At 39.4% G+C, this 24643-nt stretch overlaps 1 protein-coding gene across 11 annotated transcripts in view; it reads left to right on the top strand.

Moving 5' to 3' along the window:
- The window catches only part of LOC127432196 (nuclear receptor coactivator 2-like), a 138860-nt gene that overhangs the window by 97204 nt on the left and 17013 nt on the right, over window positions 1-24643 (top strand). For all 11 annotated transcript variants that reach the window (XM_051683070.1, XM_051683076.1, XM_051683068.1 and 8 more), the window contains exons 11-18: window positions 2487-3744; window positions 14513-14711; window positions 15457-15657; window positions 20635-20874; window positions 21203-21326; window positions 21540-21699; window positions 23154-23450; window positions 24503-24580. In XM_051683070.1, the coding sequence (XP_051539030.1) occupies window positions 2487-3744; window positions 14513-14711; window positions 15457-15657; window positions 20635-20874; window positions 21203-21326; window positions 21540-21699; window positions 23154-23450; window positions 24503-24580 (2557 nt within the window). The remainder of the gene's footprint in view (window positions 1-2486; window positions 3745-14512; window positions 14712-15456; window positions 15658-20634; window positions 20875-21202; window positions 21327-21539; window positions 21700-23153; window positions 23451-24502; window positions 24581-24643) is intronic.

The raw sequence follows: 24643 nt of genomic DNA, 5'->3' as shown, positions 1-24643 counted from the left end.
GAGAATTGGTGATGTCCATTGTGTTGGGTTCAAGTCTACCTTAGTCGAGTCCGAGTTCAGATTGATCTGAAATTAACTGACTCGATCTAATTGCAGCAGTTCCTCGAAATAACAGCTCACTGGAGGGGAAGAAGATCAGTAAATAATGACTTTTCGGTACTCTGGGAGAGAATCATATTGAAATTTCGACAAACATGCATAGCTATCGTATGTCTTCAGAGAACTTATAGCATCCAAGTCATATGGACCACCTTAATGAATTAAATGATGACAGAATTTAAAATTTTGGTCGAACTATTCCTTTAACTATTTTTTTCTCTGAGAGAATCTTGGTACGATCAGACAACACAATATCTTCTAGGACCAAATCAGGTGTCGTGTATTGACCAACCAACGGTTGGCCAAGTAAAGCCTGGATCCACAACAGTTGTGAACACAGATTCATATGTCTCTCACAGCGTGCGAGGGAGAAACACAGCCTTGCTTTCTGAGACAACAGCGTCAGTGTTAGGCTGGGTTGTTGAGCACAGATAAACACAACTCAGAGTGAGCTCACAGCGGGGTGGGGGTGGGGGGAGGGTTTGTCTTAAAGCACGGCATCTCTAGCACAATAACACTTAGTATAGCCTGACCATTGATTCATCATGCATGCTCTGAACAAAGGCATCTCTATACATTTAAAGAGGCCCTATTATGCTTTTTGGGATTTTATCTTTCCTTTAGTGTGTAATATAGCTGTTTGTGCATGTAAAATGTCTGCAAAGTTACAAAGCACAAAGTCCACGCCAAAGGGAGTTATTTTCTCCCACAGAAAACACTGCTCCTGAACTGCCTGAAACACCTGGTTTGCAGTCCAGTCATTTCTTCTGTGACTTTGCTATGTCACTATGTATACATTTGCATAATGCCCACCTAAGGGCTACTTTAAGCTGAAACTCTATTACGGTAAGGGGTGATACATTTACGACACACGCTCTTAAGTGGTTGACCGATCACAACAGACTGGGCCAGTTGACCAATCAGAGCAGACTGGGCTTTTCAGAAAGGGGGGCTTTAAAGAGACAGAGCGTTTCAGACAGAGGGTGAAAAGAGGTGCTGCAGCAATGTACAGTATGAGAAAAATAATGTGTTTTTTGAACATTAAAGCATGTAAACCTATTCTAGTAGACCCCCAAAATAAAACTAGGAACCTGTAAATGAGCATAATATGGGCTCTTTAACAGAAAAAGCCTTGCGAAGCACATTTTTAGCATGTAGCTTGCTAAAAGCTTTACACACCCTGAGGTGATTTTTAACATTAGAGAGTGATACAACTGCATAACACTGTGTTTTCCCTGTCTCATGACTTGTTTTGAAGGATGGGCACTGCTGTTTTTCTTTGATAACATTTCCCATCTTTAAACCTCTTCCGCTCAAACATACTTTAGTTAATTAAGCCATTCCTGAAATTCCTCTTGAGCTCTTTTCTCTGATTCCTTCTCTGGTTTGCGCTGGGCGAACCATTTCCTGTCTATGAGATTAATTTAAATAATTGCACTGGATAACTGTAATGAAATAGTTTCAATAGAATTACACAGCTTTGCTTGGAAATCAATATTAATTACTTGGATCCTAATTAAACCCCATTGTCAACAGTGGCACGTGACAGCCTGGTGAGACTGGCATGGCCAGACTTTGCTAAAATGAGGCATTGTTTTCTGCTTTCGTTTAATTTTTTTTCTCTCTCGTTTCCTCTCTCCCTCCTCGTTTATCATTGATTATCTCTGTATTTGTCCATTTATTTAAAAAAATAATTAACTATATTTTACCTTATTTTTTTTTTTTTTTTGTGAAATGTGAGATGGTGCCTGCATGTTGCCACTGTTGTGGGAGTTTGCCAGGGTGTTGCTGTTTGGTTCCTAAGGTGTTTTGGGTGGTTGCTGAGTGGTTTCTAGGGTGTTATGGGTGGTTGCTAGGTGGCTGCCTACTGGCCTGAGCCAAAAAAGAGCCAACCCCCAAGTTTCTATGATATTCTGGTCTCTAGATATGGCTCGGGTCCGCCTTTTAATGTAAATATTTAATAATTTTCAACCATTTTTTCATAAGCCCAATCACTAAGCGAAGTTTGATTGCATAGAAAAGCAATAGCACAGCTCTCCTGAACAAGCCACACGATTTAAGATATTGTTCATTCCCCTAGCACAAATGGTACAGGATGAGTTATTCACTGAAGTTTGAAACTTTAGGGGATTAGTGGTTGGTTCAAATTCCTACCCTAACTATGAGCAACAGTAATTGTGATGCTTGCCTTAGCAAGCACTACTAATTATGTGTTTTATGTTCGTAATGCATTATCCTTGTAATCCTTTGGTTTGTCTTTGTCTGTAAAGCTATGTTTGAACTGTGTGTGCTGTGCAAAGCAGCGTAACCTGAATTCTATTCTTCAGATAATCCTCTGGTGACTGTAATAGCTGTAATAATGCATATTTCATTTTGTTTCTTTGCAGGGAGCAGCCTGTCTGTGGCATGAACCCAGATCTTGGAGCTGCTCAGGCTATGGGCAAACCCATAAACCCTATGAGCTCACCCAACACAGCTGGTTCCTCTGGGGGCCCCCAGGGGCAGGACGGCACTGTCAGTAGCAACACCTCCATCTTCCCCTCCCCTGGTGGCCAGAAGGAGCCTGGTGCCATCGGCCCCATGCAGGGCCACCGTTTCGGTTGCCCAGGGACTATGAGCTACTCTGCAACCATGCAGGCGGCCACCCCTCAGGGCAGTGGCTATCCACTGAAGCTGAGTAGCCCATCTCAGGGCAGTCCGGGCATGCTGTCTCCACGCCACCGCGCCAGTCCTGGACTGGCAGGCTCGCCCCGCTTGCCTCCGCCCCAGTTCTCTCCAGTGGGCAACCTGCATTCACCTGTAAGCATGTGTAATAGCAGTACGGGTGGCAACGGTGGGGCAGGTGGTAACCATGGTTACACAAGCAGTTCCCTTAATGCCCTACAGGCGCTGAGCGAGTGCCACGGTGTGAGCCTCGGCCAATCACTGGGCTCACCCGATAGGAAGTTGGGGTCACCAGCTGGAGTGGGCGTCAATCCTCACCTACTGAACAAAATGGGAGCCTCTGAATCATTTGGAGAGCAGGGCCAATCAGAGCCAGGCATTGCAGGACAGGACAACGACATTGAACAGCCAAAAGATGAAAAGGGCAGCCTCGGCCAGTTTAACAACCTTGACGGTAGTGACCCGCAAAACCGTCTACGTGACAACAAAGGCCATACTAAACTCTTACAGCTCCTCACCACTAAAACTGAGCCGATCGAGTCCACCTCACCCCCTCTAGGGGCCGGCGGAGATCCTGGCTGTAAGGACCCTGGGAATGGTGGCATGGGCCCACAAGCTGGAGCCGGAGCTGGGTCACATGCTACCTCCCTAAAAGAGAAGCACAAGATTCTTCATAGACTTCTTCAGAACAGCTCGTCGCCCGTTGATCTGGCCAAACTCACAGCCGAGGCCACGGGGAAGGAGCTTTGTCAGGATTCTGCGGGTAGAGGGACAAATGTGGCAGATTTGGCCATTAAACAGGAGCCCATCAGCCCTAAGAAGAAGGACAACGCTTTGCTGCGCTACCTACTGGATAAAGATGATAACGTACTCAGGGACAAAGGCATCAAGATGGAGCCTGGAGAGATAAAGGTGGAGGGCGGTAAGATGCCTGGAATCAAAACTGAGAAAACCGATGGCGGGTACGACCGAGCGGAGCCGGTAAGTCAAAAAATGTATCCTATGTCTTATTGCGCAAGATTCGTTGATGCACTTTATTCTAAAGAAAATCCTGGTCTTCCTAGACTATTGGCTCATTTTAACCTGTAGCCAAATGGCTATTTAGGTTTATTTTTTCTTCTTCTTCTCTATCTCTCCAATAGTTAACCCAGTATTTTAATGCCAGTTAACATGAATAAAAAAAGGTTGCAGAAATTATAGTAAACTATAGATCTGAAAAAGCAGTGTTGCCATTGGGATGCATAATTGCCCCCTAAGGTGAACTTGACTTTCAACCACCATGTCCTGGTCAAAAAGCCTCCTTAAAAATTGGGTGCCGTCAGTGTTTCTGGAGGGCAGTAATCTACCACTTAACTGCAAACTCACGTGAAGTTCTGGCTCTATTCTGGAGTGCCCACTTTTCTAAATCAAGTCCTTCCCTACATTAATTTTTTTAAATCGTTGATTAGCCTGCTTCAATAAATTAAAAAAAGTCACATTACGGAAGTAAAATAGGTTGAAAATTCTATTTCATGTTGACTATATATGTAAAATCAAAAATTTGTATCTAAATATTTAGATTTTTGAAAAATAGCGTGGACTGTTTTGGAGAGTCTGTTTGCTGGAATACAGGAAAGATACTTTTCCATCAGTGCACATGTGTAATGGTTGTTTTGCATTGTCACGAGAGGTATTGCAGATTCAAAAGCTCATCAGCCAGTGTGGTGACCGATACCACCACATGTAAACATTCTTATCTCCTGCTTTTGTGTTTGTTTCTGTAGTAAAAAAAGAGCGTGCATGTCCGCGTGCATGCACTTACTGTCTAACTTTTGTACTCCTCTTTTCCTGTCTCTATTTGTGTGTGAAAGTGGAGCAAACAACAAATGTATAAACCGGCCAATGAAGCCCCAGATCGAGGCAGTATGGTAACAGCAGGGATATAAATGACTCAACCAGCTGGAGAGAGAGAGATAAAGCTAGAGAGAGAAAGTGAGAGCGAGCAACTTCTGCTCTCCCTCTCTCAGCTCTTCTGACACAGGAAGTTGATTCTGTGGGAAACTGGCAGGACTTTCTCAGTAGCAGCTCTGTGACATTTGAAAAAAAGCATCTCAGTGCATCTCATCTGGCACAGCGGTTGGCACATGCCCTACAGAGCTGGCACCGGGCACCAATCAGGCCTGGCACAGAGGCGGTAAAGCGAGAAAAGTGTCTGGGGCCAGGCAACAGAATAGAGAGATTAGCCTGTATGTGTGTGTGTGTGTGTGTGTGTGTGATTTTGTGTTCATGGGGCCTCTCTGGCCCCTTTTTAAAGCTGTTGATTGCCACGAATTGAGCCATAGTTGTCAAATCAAAGCAGCGGCCTACTGCAGTTAGCATAATGACCTCACCACCCCTCAGTTACCAGGAAAAGACTGCAAGTTCCGCTAGAGAGGAACCCCTGACCTCACGGTCTCCACGACAGAGCCATTGAGAACATGAAGTACAGTGATGTCCGGAGCAAGGAAGCCACAGCGGGACAGAAAGAGTGATTCAGGAGATGCTCAGGCACGAACTCACAGAAAACCAGAGCATTTAGAGCAAGAAAAAAATGAATTAGTGAGAATGAGGGAGAAAGACAAGAGTAGGATGAAATGTGGGGGAGTGAAGAAAAAAAAGTAGAGGGAGAGCAGAGAGGAGAAATAGAAAGAGAGGCTCGGTTCCAAACCCTAGTGAGCTGCTTACGTGGAAAGCATTTTTAGGCATCAATGGTGTGCTCAAGACACGCTGTTCCAAACAGTAGGCAGGAAATTATGTTACCTTAAGATGATTTGTTTTGGCCAAAATCTAGCAGCACTGCATGTGTCTTTTGTGGAAAGGCAGTGAAAGGCTATGTTGGCATACTACTGTCCTGCATGCTGCATAATATACACTGTATACTGCATATTATTTAAAAAATGCAACAGGAACCATTTTGTGATGATAAATATTTCAAACATTAGCATGCTACATTGTCACATGGCTTTGTTACATTGCATGTTTAATTCAGTGAGTGACGTCCGGTTATCATCTCTGCAATAGAAACAGTTATTTTCCATTTTTAATCCAATTCTGTTTAAAAAAAAAAAAAAAAAAAACTCTTTGCAGTCCAATAAAATAACAATAAGTTAAAGAGGAGATTTTAAAAACTGTGGTTGATATGACTACCGGTTCATTCATCACACTAAATTTGGCAAATAAAACATTTGCATACTGCACAGTGGACGTCTGCACTCACTCTCTTAATAATTTGTCAATCGCTCACTCTCTTTATAATTTGTTCTCCAAGTAAGTAAATGTGTTGCAAATGTGTTTTATTTAATTTAAATATTGTAGGCAACATTCGTAATAGTATAGTAACAATAAACATGCACCGTTTTATCAAGGCATGGCAGCCTCTCATCATACCAGAGGAAAAGAAAAAAAAATTGGCATACTGTTTAGCAAGCGCTCACTTTGATGGGTGAAAAACAATCTGGAATCATTTGTAACAATGTATCTGTCACATGAAGTCCTCTTTGCAACCTGAACAGAACGCAACTTTTATTGAAGTTCTTTTTAACTTGAGACAACTTGTGTAAAAAAAAAAAATCCTGCGGCGAAAGCATGCAGCACAACAGTCAAAGATGTTTGGCCAACATATTTACACAGATAAACAATTGGAAAAACAGCGCAGAGGCACGCAAAAATACGTTCAGTGTGAACACTCCCTAAAACTCATCTGTTCCCAAGTGTCATTTTACATTAATTACATACATTACACTAACCTGAACAGACCCAAACCCAAAGTTATGCTTGAAAAATTGACCTGAACCCTTTCAAAAACACAATGATTTGTTGGGTCCAACCAGGCTTGGGTTGGGTAGCAGACCTCTACTAGAGGTCGACCAATAGCGGATTTTGCCGATACAATAACTAAGATGGTGGTAAAGGCCGATAACTGATTTTTTTGGTCTTTTATTTATATAATGGGCACAGACATTAACCAGAGGCTTATTGATGAGGAATAATAAATAAATAAATAACTATCGGAAACTATCGGCATAGATTTAGCAGATAAACGATAGTTCCAAAAAAGCAACTATCACCACTGATTAATCGGTAAAACCGATATATTGGTTTTCCTCTAACCTCTACTGTACACAGTATACATATGGAAATAGTACAAGTAATATGGTAGTGTACTATTATAGTATACTACTAGTATACTACAAATAAAACCAACATTTTCATCCAAGATGGCAGATATTTTACCCAATATGTGTGTGTGCTATGTACAGCATGTGCAAAGTTGTTAGCTTAGCAACATTCTAACGTCAATCTAAAGTCCCTGTAAGGCAAGCCAGGTCACTCGGCAGCCATAATTGTAACACCTCCAGGCAGCTATTTTCTACTGATACAAGTCCAGTTCTTATTTACTTAAAGGGGGAAAGACCTAAATCTCCAAAGTGGTTGGTCAAGATTACGTTAAAATAAAATATTTAAAATAAGCAAGATAATCTGACAACAATGGTTCATAAATTGCGCTGCCTCAGCTCAAATTATGCAAAAAAAAAAACAGCTAACGTGCTTGCACATTCTCGAGTGTGCAGAACATGCGAGTGACCATTAATAGAGTTGCTGCCCATGAAGAGCGCTTCAGTAACTGTAGTTCCATGATGGTTAGGATGCTGCCTTAGAAAGTAGCTGCCTATTGTAATTACGACACTAGAGAGAGCACCAACAGTGACCTCTGGCATGCTGGTGTGATATGAGCCCAGCTGAGGCTAAATTGAAACCGTGATCTGTATTAAAGGTCATGATAGAGTGAGAAAAACTCAAGGAGTGGCTGTGGCTCTGAGCGTGTGGATGCACAGGGTTATTTTTATGTTACACTGTTGGCTTCCAAATAAAGGCCATCAGTAACTCTGGACAGCATGCCTTTCAATAATGCAGTTTTTGTCAGGTGGTAGAAATGACCCAGTTTCACAAATCTTTGTCACCCAGGCAGCTGTGGCTTCAGTCGCACTGTTGACAGTGTTGCTCTCTCTCTCTCTCTCTCTCTCTCTCTCGCTATTGATCATCCAGTCTCTCTCACATCCTGTATTTCCTAGTTTGCATCTCTCTCTAGCTTTGTTTCAAAACCTAGTGAGCTGCCAAATGGCTGTTCCAAAAGGTAGATACCTCTTAGATACCTTGTTTTGCCCAAAATCTAATGCAGCTCTGCATGCATCCTTCAAAGAGGAAATCCCTGACTATGTTGCAACAAGCTCAGTGAAAATAATCTTCCAAGATTGCAAACAGAGACGAGAGAAACATCAATTGTAAACATATTGGTAACACTTTCTTTTAATGTGCCCTTGTTACACATATTGCATGTATTTACTATAGTAAAAACAGTCAATTATGCATAATTACAAGCAACTAACACTAAACCAAACCCTTACCCTAAAACTAAACCTATAGTAAGTAAATGTTGTTTATTAGTAATAATCAGTAATTACTTGTGTAATTACACTGTAACAAGGACACATTAAAATAAAGTGTAACCAAAATATTTAATTAAATACTGATAAAGTATAGATAATAATATAGTCAAATCTAATAAAAAAATTTGACCATTTTAGCCCTTAGGATTGCCAACTTTTCGCCAATACACATATGGGAAACTTGAGCAGTTTGAGTGCTTCAATTTGGGGTGAAGGTCCCCCTCGAGCATTTCACCGCCCATCTGGGGGCAGGTCCCCGTCAGGTGTCTTGCCACTAAAATAGGTGTGCGGGCAGTGGGTGTTGTGTTGTTAGCTTAGCAACATGCTAACACCATCTCCATTGGAAGCAATTGTGAGCCACATTTCTCTAGTGCACTTTACATGAGGAGTACTACTGGTAATTTGTTTGGCTATGCAGAGATGCTGTCTGTGTAGAGCATTTCAAATCAGTCACTAATTATATTCAATGACAGAAGGCAGCTGCCTATGTAGGTGGTAGACAGCAAGGCAGCTAACTAGGTTTTGGAACAGAGTTTCATGCTCCGTTGTTTACAGCAAAGGGTTTTGGTGTTTCAATTTGTGGTCACACTGGTTTTGCTTGACTCTGCTTCCATAGGTGTGTTTTGTATGTGCGTCTGTTTGTGCATCTGTTTGCATACTGTGACTCTAGCAGTTTCAGCATGTGCTTGCGGAGGTTCATGTGTGTCTCTGCAACAGGAAGTATGACTCAGGATAGGATGTCACTCCTGTGCCCTTCCTTAAGAGAGCTCTAATCAGCAGCCTTACACCATTCCTCAGTTGCACACACACACAAACACACACACACACACACACACACACACACAGTGCAGACAGCTGTCCCCACCCTGACACTGTCGCTTCATTAGTAGTTCCTCTGTGTACCAATTAACCCTGAACCTCTCTTACCCCAGAAGTCCTGTTCATGCCTGCATGGCTAACAGCCCCCTGGCCCATCAAACTAGCTTTAAGATATCTAATTTCCTCCACTTGGACGAACGACTCAAATTTAGCATTCTGTTAGAGATGTGGCTTAGCGGTTAGTGTACGTGCTTTCACACGCTGAGCCATGGCGCTAATGCAGGCATTGTGAGTTTGAATTTGACATTTCTCGATTCTGTTCCTCCCTCTTCTTCTTATCAATTTCTGGCAACAATTTACATATAAAATGTATCATATCTAACATTTAAATGTATTTATGTATTATCATAATAAAGCGACTACATTTAACATTGCAGATTTCTTGCCCTTAAGCAAGTATGCAAATCCAAGCGCTTGGCCATTGCATTGCCAATGTGCTGTTTGGTTGAACATGCTTAACAGGCGTTCTTGTGTTACTGTTGCAGAAACAAACCTCAGTAATCAACGGGACAATAGAGTTTCATTCAGAAGTCTGTGCCATTAAGCTGGATGTATTATTTAGATAAGTTTCGATAAATATATTGACTTTAACTGACTAGCTTAGCAATATTCTCTTCAAACTGATGCTCCATCATTACAGCTTGAAGAGAAAACTCACCGAAGTGGGCAGTTTATGCAAATGTCCACTGTAGCACCCCTTGTAGCAACATTGAGATTGCAACGCCTACTTGCATTGAGTTATTAGTTGCTGTCTGACAAATTTTGGAATGCAACAACGCATGCAATCAAGATTGCACAGCTAGAAGCACCTGCATTCATATACTTGGGTAGAGTGTGTATCAGCCTTAAGAAATGTGTCATTTCTGCTCTACTAGTGCCACCAAACAGAGTAACAAAATTAAACATAGTTTTCAAATAGCTTTCCGAATACGCCCTCTGTCTGCAGTTGATCAAACAAACAAATAGCCCCGCCCCCAACTCACGCTATTGGTTGAGTAAGTGTTGTTGTGTCTGGCTGGATGGGCCACTCAAAACAAACAGTAATTTGTATACCACCACAGAGACACAATGTTTAAAGTTTTGAAGAAAATGAACCTATGAATGGCATACTTATAGCTGTCTCTGCATATTAACTGGGAGAGGAGAAAGTATTTTAACACAAAGTCATTTAATTCAGCTTTAATGTTTTATTATTTGCAGTTTCTACATGTGCTTGCTTTTCAGCAGCAAGTTTAGCATTCACAGCATTTCTGAGGTGAAGTCTGTCATTTCTGCACATCATCAAATGGATTTGCAAAAATAATGATACAGATAGTCCTGTCCAAACTCAGGCCATTGGTTGAGCCAGTGTTACCATGTCAGTTCAGAATGCTCAAAAAAACAGAGCAATTTATCGAAAGCACCACAGTTTTTACTTTTTTCGGGATAATTAAAGCTGAAGTATGTCATTTCTGCAACACTAGCGCCTCTGAACGGAATTGCAAAAATAAACAATGTTTTCGAAACAGATTTCTGAATACGGCCCTCATCTGCCATTGATCAAACAAAAAGATGGCACCGCCATCAACTGACACCATTGGTTATGTTGTTCGAACGGGTCTAAGCGGGTCACTTAAAACAAATACAGCAGTTTTTATAGTGCAACAAAAACACAGTGCTTAAAGTTTTCGAAAAAATGAACCTATCTAACTTATAGTTGTCTCTGCATTTTAAGCTGGGAAAGAAAAAAGTCTTTTAACACTGAAAAAGTTACATCAGCTTTAAACTAGGAATGGCTTACTTATAATTGTCTCTGCAAATTAAGTTGGGATAGGAAAAAGTATTTTAACACTTAACAAATTACACTTGCCTGTGACAGCAGAAATAATTTACACTTTTTTTATAATGATAATACATTTACATTTGTTTGATACATTAATACATTTGTTTTGATTAGCATTTAACAATATATAATGTAACTAACTACTTCACCCCGACAGACTCTCAAATATGCGTCAAAATGAACCGTCAAGGTGTGTAATTTATCATGGAATATGAATGTCAGATTGTGTTACTATAAGTTCTGCTGTATCTGATGAGAAATTCAGGTCTCATAGGGAGCTTTTTCACCATTGGCTCGACATCATGCTGACGTCAGCTCTCCCGCTGAGCGGTGAGCAAGTGATCCGTGTAGGTGCAGCTCATTGCAATATGCAGAATCCCTGCTAATGCATGGCCACCTTCTTGTCTGGACTGAGCAAGTATGCACTGACAATCTACAGGAGAGAGGCAAGAGAGGAAGAGAGTGATAATTGGAAAGAGGAAGTGAAGGAGATGGCTGAAACAGAGCATGCGAGAGAGAGGAATAGAGGACAGTGAATAATCAGCAGCAGGTTTTCTCGAACTAGAGGGCAGCCAGGGACAGGTGGTGTGTGTGTGTGTGTGTGTGTGTGTGTGTGTGTGTGTGTGTGTGTGTGTGTGTGTGTGTGTGTGAGAGAGAGAGAGAGAGAGAGAGAGAAAAAAAAAGAAGAGAGTGGGAAAGAGCTTCCAAGCGCTACACAAGGAGAGTGACCTCATTAAGCAGAACCTCCTCTCCACTCGCATCCTGTTTGTGCAGCCCTTTTCCTCCACACTACACTGACATGCAAATCAATGGCGAGAGAGACCGACGGCTTCATTAGACTGCAGAGATGCAGCATCACGACACACTACAGAATACAGCATTCAAGTTTGACCCTTAAAGAAATAGTTCACTCAAAAATGAAAATTCTTTAATCATTTGCTCACCCCCATGTCATTCCAAACCTGTATGACTTTCTTCTGTTGAAAAGGAGATAATAGGCAGTATGTTATTCTCAGTCACCTTTCACTTGCATCTCTTTTTCATAAAATGAAAGTGAATGGTGACAGGTATTCCGGCTAACATTTTCTCTTGTTCTCCATGGAAGAAATAAAGCCAAATGGGTTTGGAACGACATGAGGGTGAGTAAATGATGAGAGAATTTTATGGGTGAACTGTCTCTTTAAAGAGCCATACTGTTGTGGTTAATTTGTTAACAAAGAAAAATGATTTTCAAATGTTTGAAATTTGAATTGACCATCATCGTCTGATTTTCTACATATGCATGCTTAATTGAGATCTCTTCTTATCTATAAAGATGTTATGGTCTAGAATATTCTAAAGGATTTGATCAATCTGGTTGTTGCACTGCTCTTGTGTCTCCTTTGTTGTAATAGAGACGTCATGTGTGCTGCCCCCTTGTGTTTGCTCAAAGATATTAAAACATGTTTATAAAAAGTTTCAAAGCTAAGATCTCTATATTAGCTGCCAGGTATGTTTAAATGGTAAACTGTAGAGTGCTTGTGTACCACATAGTTGATTTAGCTTTTATTTAGAGTTGTTTAATAAAACAGTATGCATTTTTTATATTTTCTGAAACACAGCATCATTTCAAGACAAACAAAAGTTGCTTATACAAATATTTGAGTCTGCATATTGCAGTAAGAAAGTGTCTTTATTGAAGGGTTGTTCTGGTTGATCACTGCCAGAGAAATTCCAAGTAATCCTATTGGTGAGTTAAATAAAGTGAAATAAAATCGATGATGTATTTAAAGTCAAGCTGCATTCCAAAACATGTTTGTGTGTATGTGTTTGCATGCATTTAGAAGATCTTGCATTAGAGAAGCAATCTGTGGTTTAAAGATGGTAAGGAACTGAACCATGGCAAATGAAGTAGTGTTCAGCTAGCCTCCTTTAACTCCATGTGAAATATGTCCCAGATTCCAGCACTGTGTGTGTGTGTGTACATGTGATAGAGAGAGAAAGAGGGGCGTGTTCCAGACTCTCCAGCGTTTTCCTGCTGAGGTCTAAATCCACAAGACTTTAAGAAACCTTTGTGCCTATAGAGGAATGCAAAATGGAAATGTCTTCGTATATGATAAGATGTATTCGTTTCTCATATACAAGAAAAAAGGTTTTTGTGTGAATTTTTTATTATATATATATTTTTTAACCTGTGCTTAACCAGGTGTACGTGTACTCCAGCGAGGACTTGAAAAGATTTCACTTTGTCCTTACATTTTAAGGTTATTAAACAAATAAAAACAAAATGGTACTTGTAAGTTTTGTCAATTTGTGTGGTTGAAAAATGCATGACTTTTTGAGTTTTGATGATTATTAAAGGGATGGTTCACCCAAAAATGAAAGTTCTCTCATCATTTACTCACCCTCATGCCATCCCAGATGTGTATGACTTTCTTTCTTCTACTGAACACAAAGATTTTTAGAAAAATATCTCTGCTTTTTAGGTCTGTACAATGCAAGTGAATGGTGGCCAGAACTTTTGAAGGTCCAAAAAACATATAAAGGCAGCATAGATGTAATCAATAAAGACTCCAGTGGTTGAATCTTCAGAAGTGATATGATAGGTGTGGGTGAGAAACACATCAATATTTAAGTCCTTCTTTTTTCCAATCAATCTCCACTTTCACTTTCACATTCTTTTTTTTTTTTTTTTTTTTTTTGCCAGTTCACATTCTTTTTGCATATCGCCACCTACTGGCAAAGAGGAGAATTTAAATTAAAAAAGGACTTAAATATGGATCTGTTTCTCACCCACCCCTATCATATCGCTTCTGAAGATATAGATTTAACCACTGGAATCTTATGAATTACTTTTATGCTGCCTTTATATGCTTTTTGGACCTTCAAAGTTCTGGCCACCATTCACTTGCATTGTGAGGACCTACAGAGCTGAAATATTCTTCATAAAATGTTTGTATGTGTTCAGCAGAATCAAGAAAGTCATATACATCTGAGATGGCATGAGGGTGAGTAAATGATGAGAGAATTTTCATTTCTGGGTGAACTATCCCTTTAAATTCCACCATTCAAAAATGGCAAAATTATTGCTCTTGTTAAACATCACATATGGATTTTATTTATTAATAAATTTACTTTTTCTCTATGATTGGCCCTGTCAAAAAGTATGATTAGACAAACAACTTCAGGTGTCCTAATAAAAGAAGATGAAGCTAATTGATGATTCATAATTATGGCCGCTTTAATAATATCACATGCAACAGTTTAAGCATAACATGATCAACACAGGGAGTTTTTTGCCCATTACCGTGATTTTGTGTCGCATGTAAACACTTTTTCTTTCCGTTTTTCTCAATGTGCACGAGTGTTGTGTGCATGGCTGTTTACGTTTTGATGTCAAAAACGTTGTAAATTAGTGTGTTAGACCACGAAAGCAAGTTCATTGTGAGTGTAAATAGATCATGCAGTAGAAGGAAATCTAAAATTCACAAGCAAATTATTTTCATATATCTTGTTAGACTGATGACATGCATTTCAATATTTAAACTAATTAAATTTTTTAATTGATATTTATAAGCTAATGAAATTACTCTGTGTGTTGTAGTCGAGCGAGCTTGACGATATCCTGGATGATCTGCAGAACAGTCAGCCGGGTCTGTTCTCAGAGCCTCGGCCCGTTTCTCTGCCTGCTGCCGTGGACAAGCAGTCAATCATCAATGACATCCTGCAGATGACCGGAGAGGGTGGAGCCACTGGCATGGGCCCCCAGCAACAGAGAGCACTACAAGCTGTGGGCCAACAGAGTGAGTAACACACACAGACACATCACTGATGTCCATAGCTCATGTATTGCATTCATAAGGTGCTTTGTGAATTCAGAGCTCTCCAGGTATGTCACGCAACTACGATGTCGCATGTAGAAGAAGCGCGATTAAAGTGTGAGCCACGACTAGTCGACACAGACCTAGTGCATCAACTAATGACCCGAAGGACATGTAACATAGTTCAAAGGGGGAGACCTCTCTCACGTAATATGTAGCACCAGCTTGTAAACAAATAGTTCTGTAATTGCACTCACATTTACACACACACACCCTCTTGAACTCTAATGTAAGAAGATTATGCCCAGTGTTACACATACTCAGTTTGAGCTTTGTCTTGTGTTTGTGTGATGTTTTATATAATCAACTACCTTAAGAACAAATTGTGTCACCTTTAACCAACTCTTATGTCATAATCCAACCAGAGCTCACCTGAAAGCAACTGTGAATGTCCCTTTGTGTTTACATCCATTTGTGCATAAATTGTTGCATTCAGTTCAATGGGAAATTTGTTGTGCTTGTGTTTCATGAAATAAGTCCATATTTAAATATAAATTTTACAGAATCATTCACAAACATTTTTCAACACCAATTATTATTATTGTCAGTCCAAAAACTAGCATTCTGGAAAATTTGGCTATTTGTGCTCCCTGCCATTTAGCATCTTTTTACTGTGAATTTTGTTATTTACCAGACATTTACATACACACACTGTATGTTTGAATAGATTTTGGTGGTCCACGGCCAGGTCAGCCGGGAAGAGCTCCGCCGGTGAGAAGTGTGTCTTTGGATATGAACATGCCAGGTAAAGGTGCTCAGGGTCAGTACCCTTTGATGAGGAACAACAGCCCCTACACACTCATGCAGCAGCAAGGCATCATGGGAAACCACAGTATCATGCCTAATCAGCCCAACATGGTCAATGCAGGTGAGTTTATCTGGGGAAACAATATAATGTTTCAAATCCACTTATGTAGAAGCAATATATTTGCATGTGCAATAAAAAATAACTCTCAAGAAAAGACTCAGATTTAAGGAATTTTCACAGCACAAATATGCACCACAAACAAGACTTGAAATCACAACAATACATTTCTATGGACTCACTGACCAATAAGATGCACTTTTGGGACCTGGTCGAGCGACAAACAGTGATAAATGGAGTGAAATCTGTTTTGATGAATTATTTGTATTGTGAAATAAAGTAAGTGAAATCTGTTTTAGAAAGAGGAATCGATGTAACTTGTAAACTTGTAATGTGTAAGAAAAGAAAAGAACCGGCTCAAAGTCATTCGTTCGGGAATCGAGTACGCTGGTTACGTGGTATGCTTCGTGCTGTAGGTTCAAAAGAACCAAACCATAAGCAGTGTTGGGTAAATTACTCAAAGTAATCCATTACAGATTACTTCTCTAACATTGCACTCAGGTTACTTTACAGATTATTTAATGGGAATGTAATCAGGTTACTATTTACTTCACTTTTAAGTTACTTTCTAAAACCCATCAAACCTGCGAAAAATACAAATGTGACACTCGTACTTCTTTCAGTACTTTAATGTCGACTGAAAACAGTAATAAAATTACAGCAACATGGCAAAGTCAGCAACTTGACAAAAGAAAGATCCAATGCATTTCTAAAAATGCAACTAACTTTCTTATCTCAAACATGCCTAACAATGAAAACCATTGTATTTTTGAAGGCTTGTAGTTTCTTTTCGGTGTGCATGTACATGTTTGCTTGTGTGTTCCATGTGTACGTGTGCATGTACAGCATGTGTGTTTGTGTGTGTGTGTACATGTACAGCTTTTATTATGACTAGTCCAAATGTCTGCGGTTGTGGAGACTCTAAATACTCAAATGTCTTTTTAAGTTCAGACTCCCTGTGAGCCTAACATTTATCCAAATAGCCTGCAAGTTACTTTCGATCCGGACAGAGGCACGCATCTGCCTGTAACGGGTATCTTCGTAACTGTCTCTAAAAGACTGCGACTCTACAATCGACAGGTGTAGCATTTTCTTCACCACGTATGCTGCTACAATTCTCTTCATCTGCTCTGGAGTTACCTTCCCTCCTGATTTTGAACAAAAATCCAGTCTGGCTTGTTTAGGTGAGGTCGGATACGCTCTCTTCTTAGCCGCGGGAATCTTCCTTAGCAATGAGTTTTGCCGTAGAATGCTTTCTGTTTGGGTGCTTCGACAAAATGCTGGTTGAGTTAAGAGTGGTAGAAAGGTCTTTAAAAATAGGGCACTGTTTTCATTTAACAGTAAGATTTTTGTTTTTATGTTCAGTGAAATCAAAATGATGTTTGTATTTCCATTTCAATGTGTGTCCTCTACGGTGGTTCGTTAGGGTGCTGACACAGCAAAGCAAATAGAAGTACTTGTGTAGGAACGTAATTCATTTTAAAATGCTTTCTGCGTACTATTATTGAATAAATGTGTAATCCAAGTAACATACTGGAATTCATGTCAGTAACTGTAATCAGATTACATACGTTTATAATGTAATGCATTACATTAATGCGTTATCACAAAATGTAATTAGAATACATTAACATGTTAAGATTTCTCTACACTAGCTGATTTTTCCAATGATTTTCAGGTGTTAGCTTTATTAACATAATCACCAGCCAGGCAGAGGGAGACAGAGCACCCATTAGCACCTCTCAGCGGGAGGTATTAATCACTTGAACGTCGGGAATCGCTGCTGAGTTAATGGCTTCAAGCATTGAAAAAACACACGTTTTGTTTGAAAAAATCGTTCCGTCACTGAGAAGATCTGACATGACAAGCTGATCTGAACTTTTTTTTTTTTATCACACTCAGCTGCATATCATCACAAAAGCTGATTAAAATCCATAGTGATTCTGTCATTCTGCAGAAATAATACAAAAGCAACTAATGACAGATAAAAATAACCTTGACGGACATTTTACAGTTTTGGTGCATTTTAAAATATAACCTTGTGAAAGCCAACCGAACCATGAAGAAAATGCAACATTATAACTATTTTAGCCCCTGTTTCGGAACAGTCAAGCAAGCTACAGGTCTGAAAACGCCCCACTCTATTGCAGTTGCAATTTTACTCATGTTGTTATTTTGGTGAGCTCCATGTGACAGGGATCAGAGAGAGATAGTTGCGGTGAGTCATTATGTGTGTCACCCCTCCACCATTTTTAATCGGCAAGTGTGTCATACCTCTGAGTGAGAGTGAGATCTCAGCAAAACAGTCTGCATGTGTGACACCCTTGGCCAAATCGAGTTGTTTTGAGTCTGCTAGTGTAGAGCCAGCTTTACTCCCAGCACTGCATAAGAGTCATTCGTTCAGGAATCGGGCTACACTAGTTGAGCTATAGAGTCAAAGATAGTCTGATTGTTCGGAAATTGGAGTATACTGGTTGCACTCTGTGTTTCACACTGTAGATTCAAAAGAACCACTTCATAAGAGTCATTCATTCGGGAATTGGAGTACACTGTTCGCGCTGTGTGTTTCATGTTGTAGAGTGAAAAAAAAAACGGACTCCTAAGAGTCATTTGTTCAGGAATCGGGCTACATTCGTCGAGCTATAGATTAAAAAAACCAGCTCATTTGAGTAATTTGTTCGGGAATCTGACTCCACCGGTCGTGCTGTTTGTTTTAAACGTTACATTTAAAATCTTGAATTTTGAATAAAAAATTTAACACTGAATTCATGTCACTGAGTATTTTAGTACCGTATTCTGTCCGCATCGGCAGAAAAATGCACATTCAAGAACCTTTAATGGAACCGAAAATCCTTAAAATCATACGGTTCTGGTATTTTTTTTTTATTTTTTTATTTTTTTATGCAACCAATTCCGCATAATAACCAATTCTCAGTTCCCAACCCTAATCTGTATTATCAGAGGGGTTGTATTTTGCATTGAAGCAGGTGATATCTGTATGCTGTGAACTGTCTCTTTAGGCCTTTGATATCTTATTACAGTGTCATAGCAGAGCAGGTTAGCTATATTTACTTGGGCCATAACTATCAAAGGGATTCATTCACCTAAGAGCAACTTTATGTCATGCTTTTGCTATCCCTCCTATGAGAGGGTATCCACATATACTATCACCTAATTTAGTGCCCATTTGGGACCTGCGTTCTTGCCGTCTGATATTAAAAACAGATGAGATGAGTGCAGTACTTAATGTTTGCAGTCGTTTCACTAAATGCAGGGCTTCTCCCACACTTCTTCTATGGGAGGAAAGTTCCAAACCATGTGCAAACCAGAGTTTCAGTGTGATCAGTGATGCACAGTCAAGCATAACAGGTTAGCCAAAAGGAAGGCAAATGTGTAAACCAGCATGGACAAAGTGTTGAGTCATATCTAAAGCAAGCCCCTTGGTGTGCATTTTCCATGTACTTGTTTGCGTTTGTGTAAGGTGGGTTGCTCTTTCTTGCATGCAGATGTGCGTAAGCTGTGGCTGTGAACTACTATGTATGAATGACTCATAACCTTAGGAAAGAATTGCAGGGGCTTTGTTCTTGTACTGGCCGTCTGCCTTTTAAGTAGCACAGTTTTAAATCATTATTATTAAATGCATTTTAATAATCAATATTATTAAATCACTATTCTGCCAGTATCATTATGTCAAGTATTCTGTCCATTAGGTTTAATTACACAGTGTTCTGTGAAGTCCCATTATAATGCTAGATTTCAAATGCAAACAAAAAATGTGTTGACTGTTATGCACTAACAATGGTACCTCAGTTTGAATAAACAAACAGAAAATGAATATAAAGAAATGGATTTACAATGGAAATCTATAGGGCAACCACCGTTTCACCATTAGACTTCTATATAAGTGCATTTCTATACACTTTTTGGTTTGTTTTTATAAACTGAGGGACAAGAAATTATTTACAGAATTATTTTCTCTTGTAATTGACAGCATGCCGCAGATGCTTTACAGAGCTTTATAGGAATATTCCGGGTTCAATACAAGTTAAGCTAAATTAAAAGCATTTGTAGCATAATGTTGATTTCCATAAACAATAATTTCAACTCGTCCCTCCTTTTATGAAAAAAATAAAAAATAAAAATTAAAACAAAATAGCAGGATGGAAGTGAATGGGGCCAGTCTGTAAACATTAAAATACACACTGTTTCAAAAGTATAGCCACAAGACAAAAACATTATATGTGTTTACATGATTTAGTGTGATAAAATTGTTTACTAACGTTATCTGCATAAAGTTATATTCAATATTGCAACTTCATAGTCGTGACAACAAAAGCCTGTAATCCCAGTATTATTTATAACTTTTCACATATAAGGTTAGTAAGCAATTTTTTTTCACACGAAAATCATGTTAATATGTATATTGTTTATATCTTATAGCTATACTTTTGAAACGATGTGTATTTAAGAGTTTATGAACTGGTCCCCTTCACTTCCATTGTAAGTGCCTTACTGTATCTGAGTCGAAATTATGTATTGTTGTAATCAACATTATGCCACAAATGCTGATTGAGCTTAGCTTGTTTTAAACCCAGAATATTCCTTTAACCCAGAATAATCCTTTTAAAGACAACATGATATCAAAATTGACCCTATTCATGTTTCAATTAATCAGTACATGTTATTCTTAAGAAAGAAAGGTTTAATTTCATTAAAAAAGTAATAACTTTCTCTGCTTTTGAAACAACTTCTTTGTTGAGCAGGTCCACAGAGGTGGTGAAAATAATATTAACCAAGGACATTCTTGCACACTTGTCACACTCCAGTCAAATCCTGATGGATGAAATTCAACACAGCCTACATTAGTTCCAGCTGAAATATGTCACATTATGGAAGTTAAATGCAGTGCTAATGCTGTTTTTCTTTAATAAAGGTTACCGCACAATTCAGCGTCTATTTCTGTTCCTCTTCATCCTACAGGAGTCATGGAGAATAATGGTCCTCGTGTAGGTATGCAGCAGGACAGTTGGGGTGCGCAGGGTCCTGGTCCCATCAGTGGTGCGGCCTCGCCCGCCACAGCTGCTCCCACTGGCCAGCACTCTCTCCAGCAGGGGGCGCTTCATGCTCGCTTGGTGCCCAACTCTGTCACAGGCATACCCATGAGACCCAACAGCCAACCTGGACCTAGACAGATGCTTCAGTCCCAGATGATGCCAAATGGTAGACTGAGACTTACTATGAAAACAGCATATATTGAGATAGATTCTGAGGCTCAGAGGAAGTATGGAGTAGGAAAGACCTTTTAATGGGGAATTTCTTTTCAATTTTCTTTTATTTTCGGGGCAACAAAGCTTTATTTGGGACTGAGAAGCAGACTTCTAGTGCATGCAAAACTTTCCAAAAAAAGCTAGATTTGATGCGTTCCATCTGAGACTGAGAATAGTGCACTCATTGATCAGACTTCTTTAAGAACGAAGCTTAACAAAGATTGTCCGACTGCTGTTTTCTACTGTTTTAATTGTGTTTTGTTGTGCTGTTCCCTCCTCAGCCCAGTCAAACATGGGCATGGCTGGCCACCAGTTTCCCCAGCAACAGGCACCGCCCAATCAGACAGCTCCATGGCCAGACAGTGTACTGCCTATAGAGCCGGTGCCATTTGGGAACCAGAGCAGGTAAACAGCATTTATTATTGTCACTATTGTTAGAACCTCCTTTTTATTTGTACACAAACTAGGCGTGTGCTGTGTGCATGTGTTGATTTTTTTCCTCTGGAACAAAACAACAGTGAATAACCTCACACACACACAGACAAACACACTACGATATAATTAAAAAATGTTTCCACATTATTGGATGCCCCATCAATCATGTTTCTCATCTCTCAGTTCCATGTACAGCAGTCCTCAGGAGGATGTTCTGTGTCCTGCAGCCACTGAGGGTCCGGCTGATGAGGGGGCTCTCCTCAGCCAGCTCTACACTGTACTTAAAGATTTCGACGGCCTGGAGGAGATTGACCGTGCACTGGGCATCCCTGCACTCGTACAGGTAGAGTGTTTTTTCACCCCACCTTATGTTATTTGTTGTTTACAATTCCACTTTCATTGTCATCCATCCATCCAGCACATTATTCCAGACACCTGTACTGCTGCTAATGAACGTTTTGTGAGAACAGCACTTTCAGATCATTTCATGTGTTCTTATCATTTCTTAAAGGAGTTATATGTCCAAGTGGTCATTTAAGTTGTTCACTGTTTAATAGTTTAAGTTTTGTAAGTATGAGAAGTAAGTATGAGAAGTAAACAGGTGTCTGCTACAGAGAGTGATGGAAAGCTTTATTGGCTGAATGTCACGTTTAGTGTCAATAATTGGCATGCAGGTCATATTTAGCTTAAAGACAATGAAGCTTATTTTAATACCATTAAGATTTCGTTTTTCCCTTGTGGCATTATTTTCATGACAATTTAACACATGATTGTCTTGAAAATAATTGTTGAAGTATACTCTAGAGAATATACATATATATATATATATATAGAAGTTTACATACACCTTAGCCAAATATATTTAAACTCAGTTTTTCGCAATTCCTGACATTTAATCGTAGAAAACATTGCCTATCTTAGGTCAGTTAGGATCACTACTTTATTTTAAGAATGTGAAATGTCAGAATAGTAGAGAGAATTATTTCAGCTTTTATTTCCTTCATCACATTCCCACTGGGTCAGAAGTTTACATACACTTTGTTAGTATTTGGTAGCATTGCCTTTAAATTGTTTAACTTGGGTCAAACATTTTGGGTAGCCTTCCACAAGCTTCTCACAATAAGTTGCTGGAATTTCTCCAGACAGAACTGGTGTAACTGAGTCAGGTTTGTAGGCCTCCTTGCTCACACACACTTTTTCAGTTCTTCCCACAAATCTTCTATCAGATTGAGGTCAGGGCTTTGTGATGGCTACTCCAATTCCTTGACTTTGCTGTCCTTAAGCCATTTTGCCACAACTTTGGAGGTATGCTTGACATTTTTTGGAATTTTCCAAGCTGCTTAAAGGCACAGTTAACTTAGTGTATGTAAACTTCTGACCCACTGGAATTGTGATATAGTCAATTAAAAGTGAAACATTCTGTCTGTAAACAATTGTTGGAAAAATGACTTGTGTCATTCACAAAATAGATGTCCTAAATGACTTGCCAAAACTATATTTTGCCATTAATGTCATTTAATGATAAAATGTCATTTATTATTATTTTGTTATTATTATTGTTTTGGGGAGAAAAATAACCCAGACATTTCTGTCTGAGGTCCATCCTATTAGAGGATTCACCATGCTTTATACAACAGATACATTTAACCATTTTATCTGCAGAGCTACACCATTACAAATCTGTTTATCTTTAGAGACTGCTTCTTTTAATGTGGCGCACACATGAGAATACAAATATAATTAATGCATATATAATTGATCTTTCATGTTTAAGGGTGTAACCTCACTTGTGTTTAGGCCCAGCCGGTGGAGCAGGATCAGTTCCCTGGTCAGGACCCCGGCATGATGATGGATCAGAAGCCCCCCATGTACAGCCAACAGCAGTATGCCGCCTCTCAGGCCCACATGCAGCAGGGTGGATACTCGCCCATGCAGGACCCTAACTTCCATGGCATGACGGGACAGATTGGGCAGAGGCTGGGGCATCCCATGCTCCGCATGCAGGCCAGACCAGGACTCAGGCCCACCGGTGTCGTACCCAACCAACCCAATACACTCAGACTGCAGCTTCAGCACAGGCTACAAGCACAGCAGGTACAATTTACACTGTCACACAAAAGTAAAAACAATGAGAGTGCGGTGATTGTTTGGGTAAGTTTATTGCCAATGTTAAGCTCAGTGATGGGTTCAGATTAACTGCTTCAACAAACAGAATATATGTACTTTTTCAAGGTTGTTTCATGTTAATTGTTGTTAGCTTTCCTTATCTAAAGACATTGTGCATAGTATCTATAAAAACATATTTTGAAGCCACAACCTATAATTTACAACTTAAGTCATGTGCTCATAGTATAAATAGTACTGTCTGTGGTTAGTTGCCTCCTGCTGGACATATGAGGAATTGTTCCTTGACCTCATTTTGGGTTTAATTAGGGGTCATCCTCAGTTGATGTTTGGTTTCTGATGAATTGGAATCTGTGATATATTTATTGAAAATAATTTAAAATAGAATAGAATTATTTAAAATATAGTTTAAAAAATATATTATATTTTTGTAATTATTTAGTACAGTATAGTATAGTATAGCATATTAATTATACAATGACCCCAAAAAGTACACTTAAAAATGTATAAATTTCATTGCATAGATAACAAAAATATATCCAACTAAGTTGCATGTAGAAACCAATTATACCCTTTGTTTTCCAGAAATAACTCTTCTGAGCTACTTTTGCATTCACTTCATATATAGTCATTTTTAATGCGTGTATTAAGTCAGTTCCCTTCATGTTCACACACAGGTGTCCTAGCAGAGTAACTACTGCTGTAATTCATCATATTAAAAATGGACATGTTCCAGTAATGTGTCTAAATGTGTTGTTTTTCTCAATCATTAAACAAATGATCAAACTTTTTGTGAAACATTTTGCCTGGTAAATGTGCTTTGTGGCGTCTTTCTTTAAAATAAATGTCACTTGGTTTGATATTTTGTTATTTATTGCAATTACATTCTTAGATTTTTAAGTGTGGTTCATGTGGCTAAAAACCATTTGGGCCACTGTATATTGGTGATAATTCTTGTGAAATTTGTTATTCTTAAATGTGCCCTTTCAGTGTTTATATCTGCCTATTTCTCTCTCACACAGAATAGGCAGCCTATGATGAATCAGATGACTGGAGTGTCAAGCATGAACCTACCTCTAAGACCCAACGTCCCGAATCAGGTACACCAGACCACACCCTCCCTTCCTCCATGCTACCTTCTGCAATAATGTTGCCCTCAGCTT

This window comes from Myxocyprinus asiaticus, chromosome 41 (assembly GCF_019703515.2).
Source record: "Myxocyprinus asiaticus isolate MX2 ecotype Aquarium Trade chromosome 41, UBuf_Myxa_2, whole genome shotgun sequence".
In the NCBI taxonomy this organism is placed as follows: domain Eukaryota; kingdom Metazoa; phylum Chordata; class Actinopteri; order Cypriniformes; family Catostomidae; genus Myxocyprinus; species Myxocyprinus asiaticus.
The sequence above is the reverse complement of the archived record's forward strand: the minus strand, read 5'-3'. Positions and strand labels throughout refer to the sequence as shown.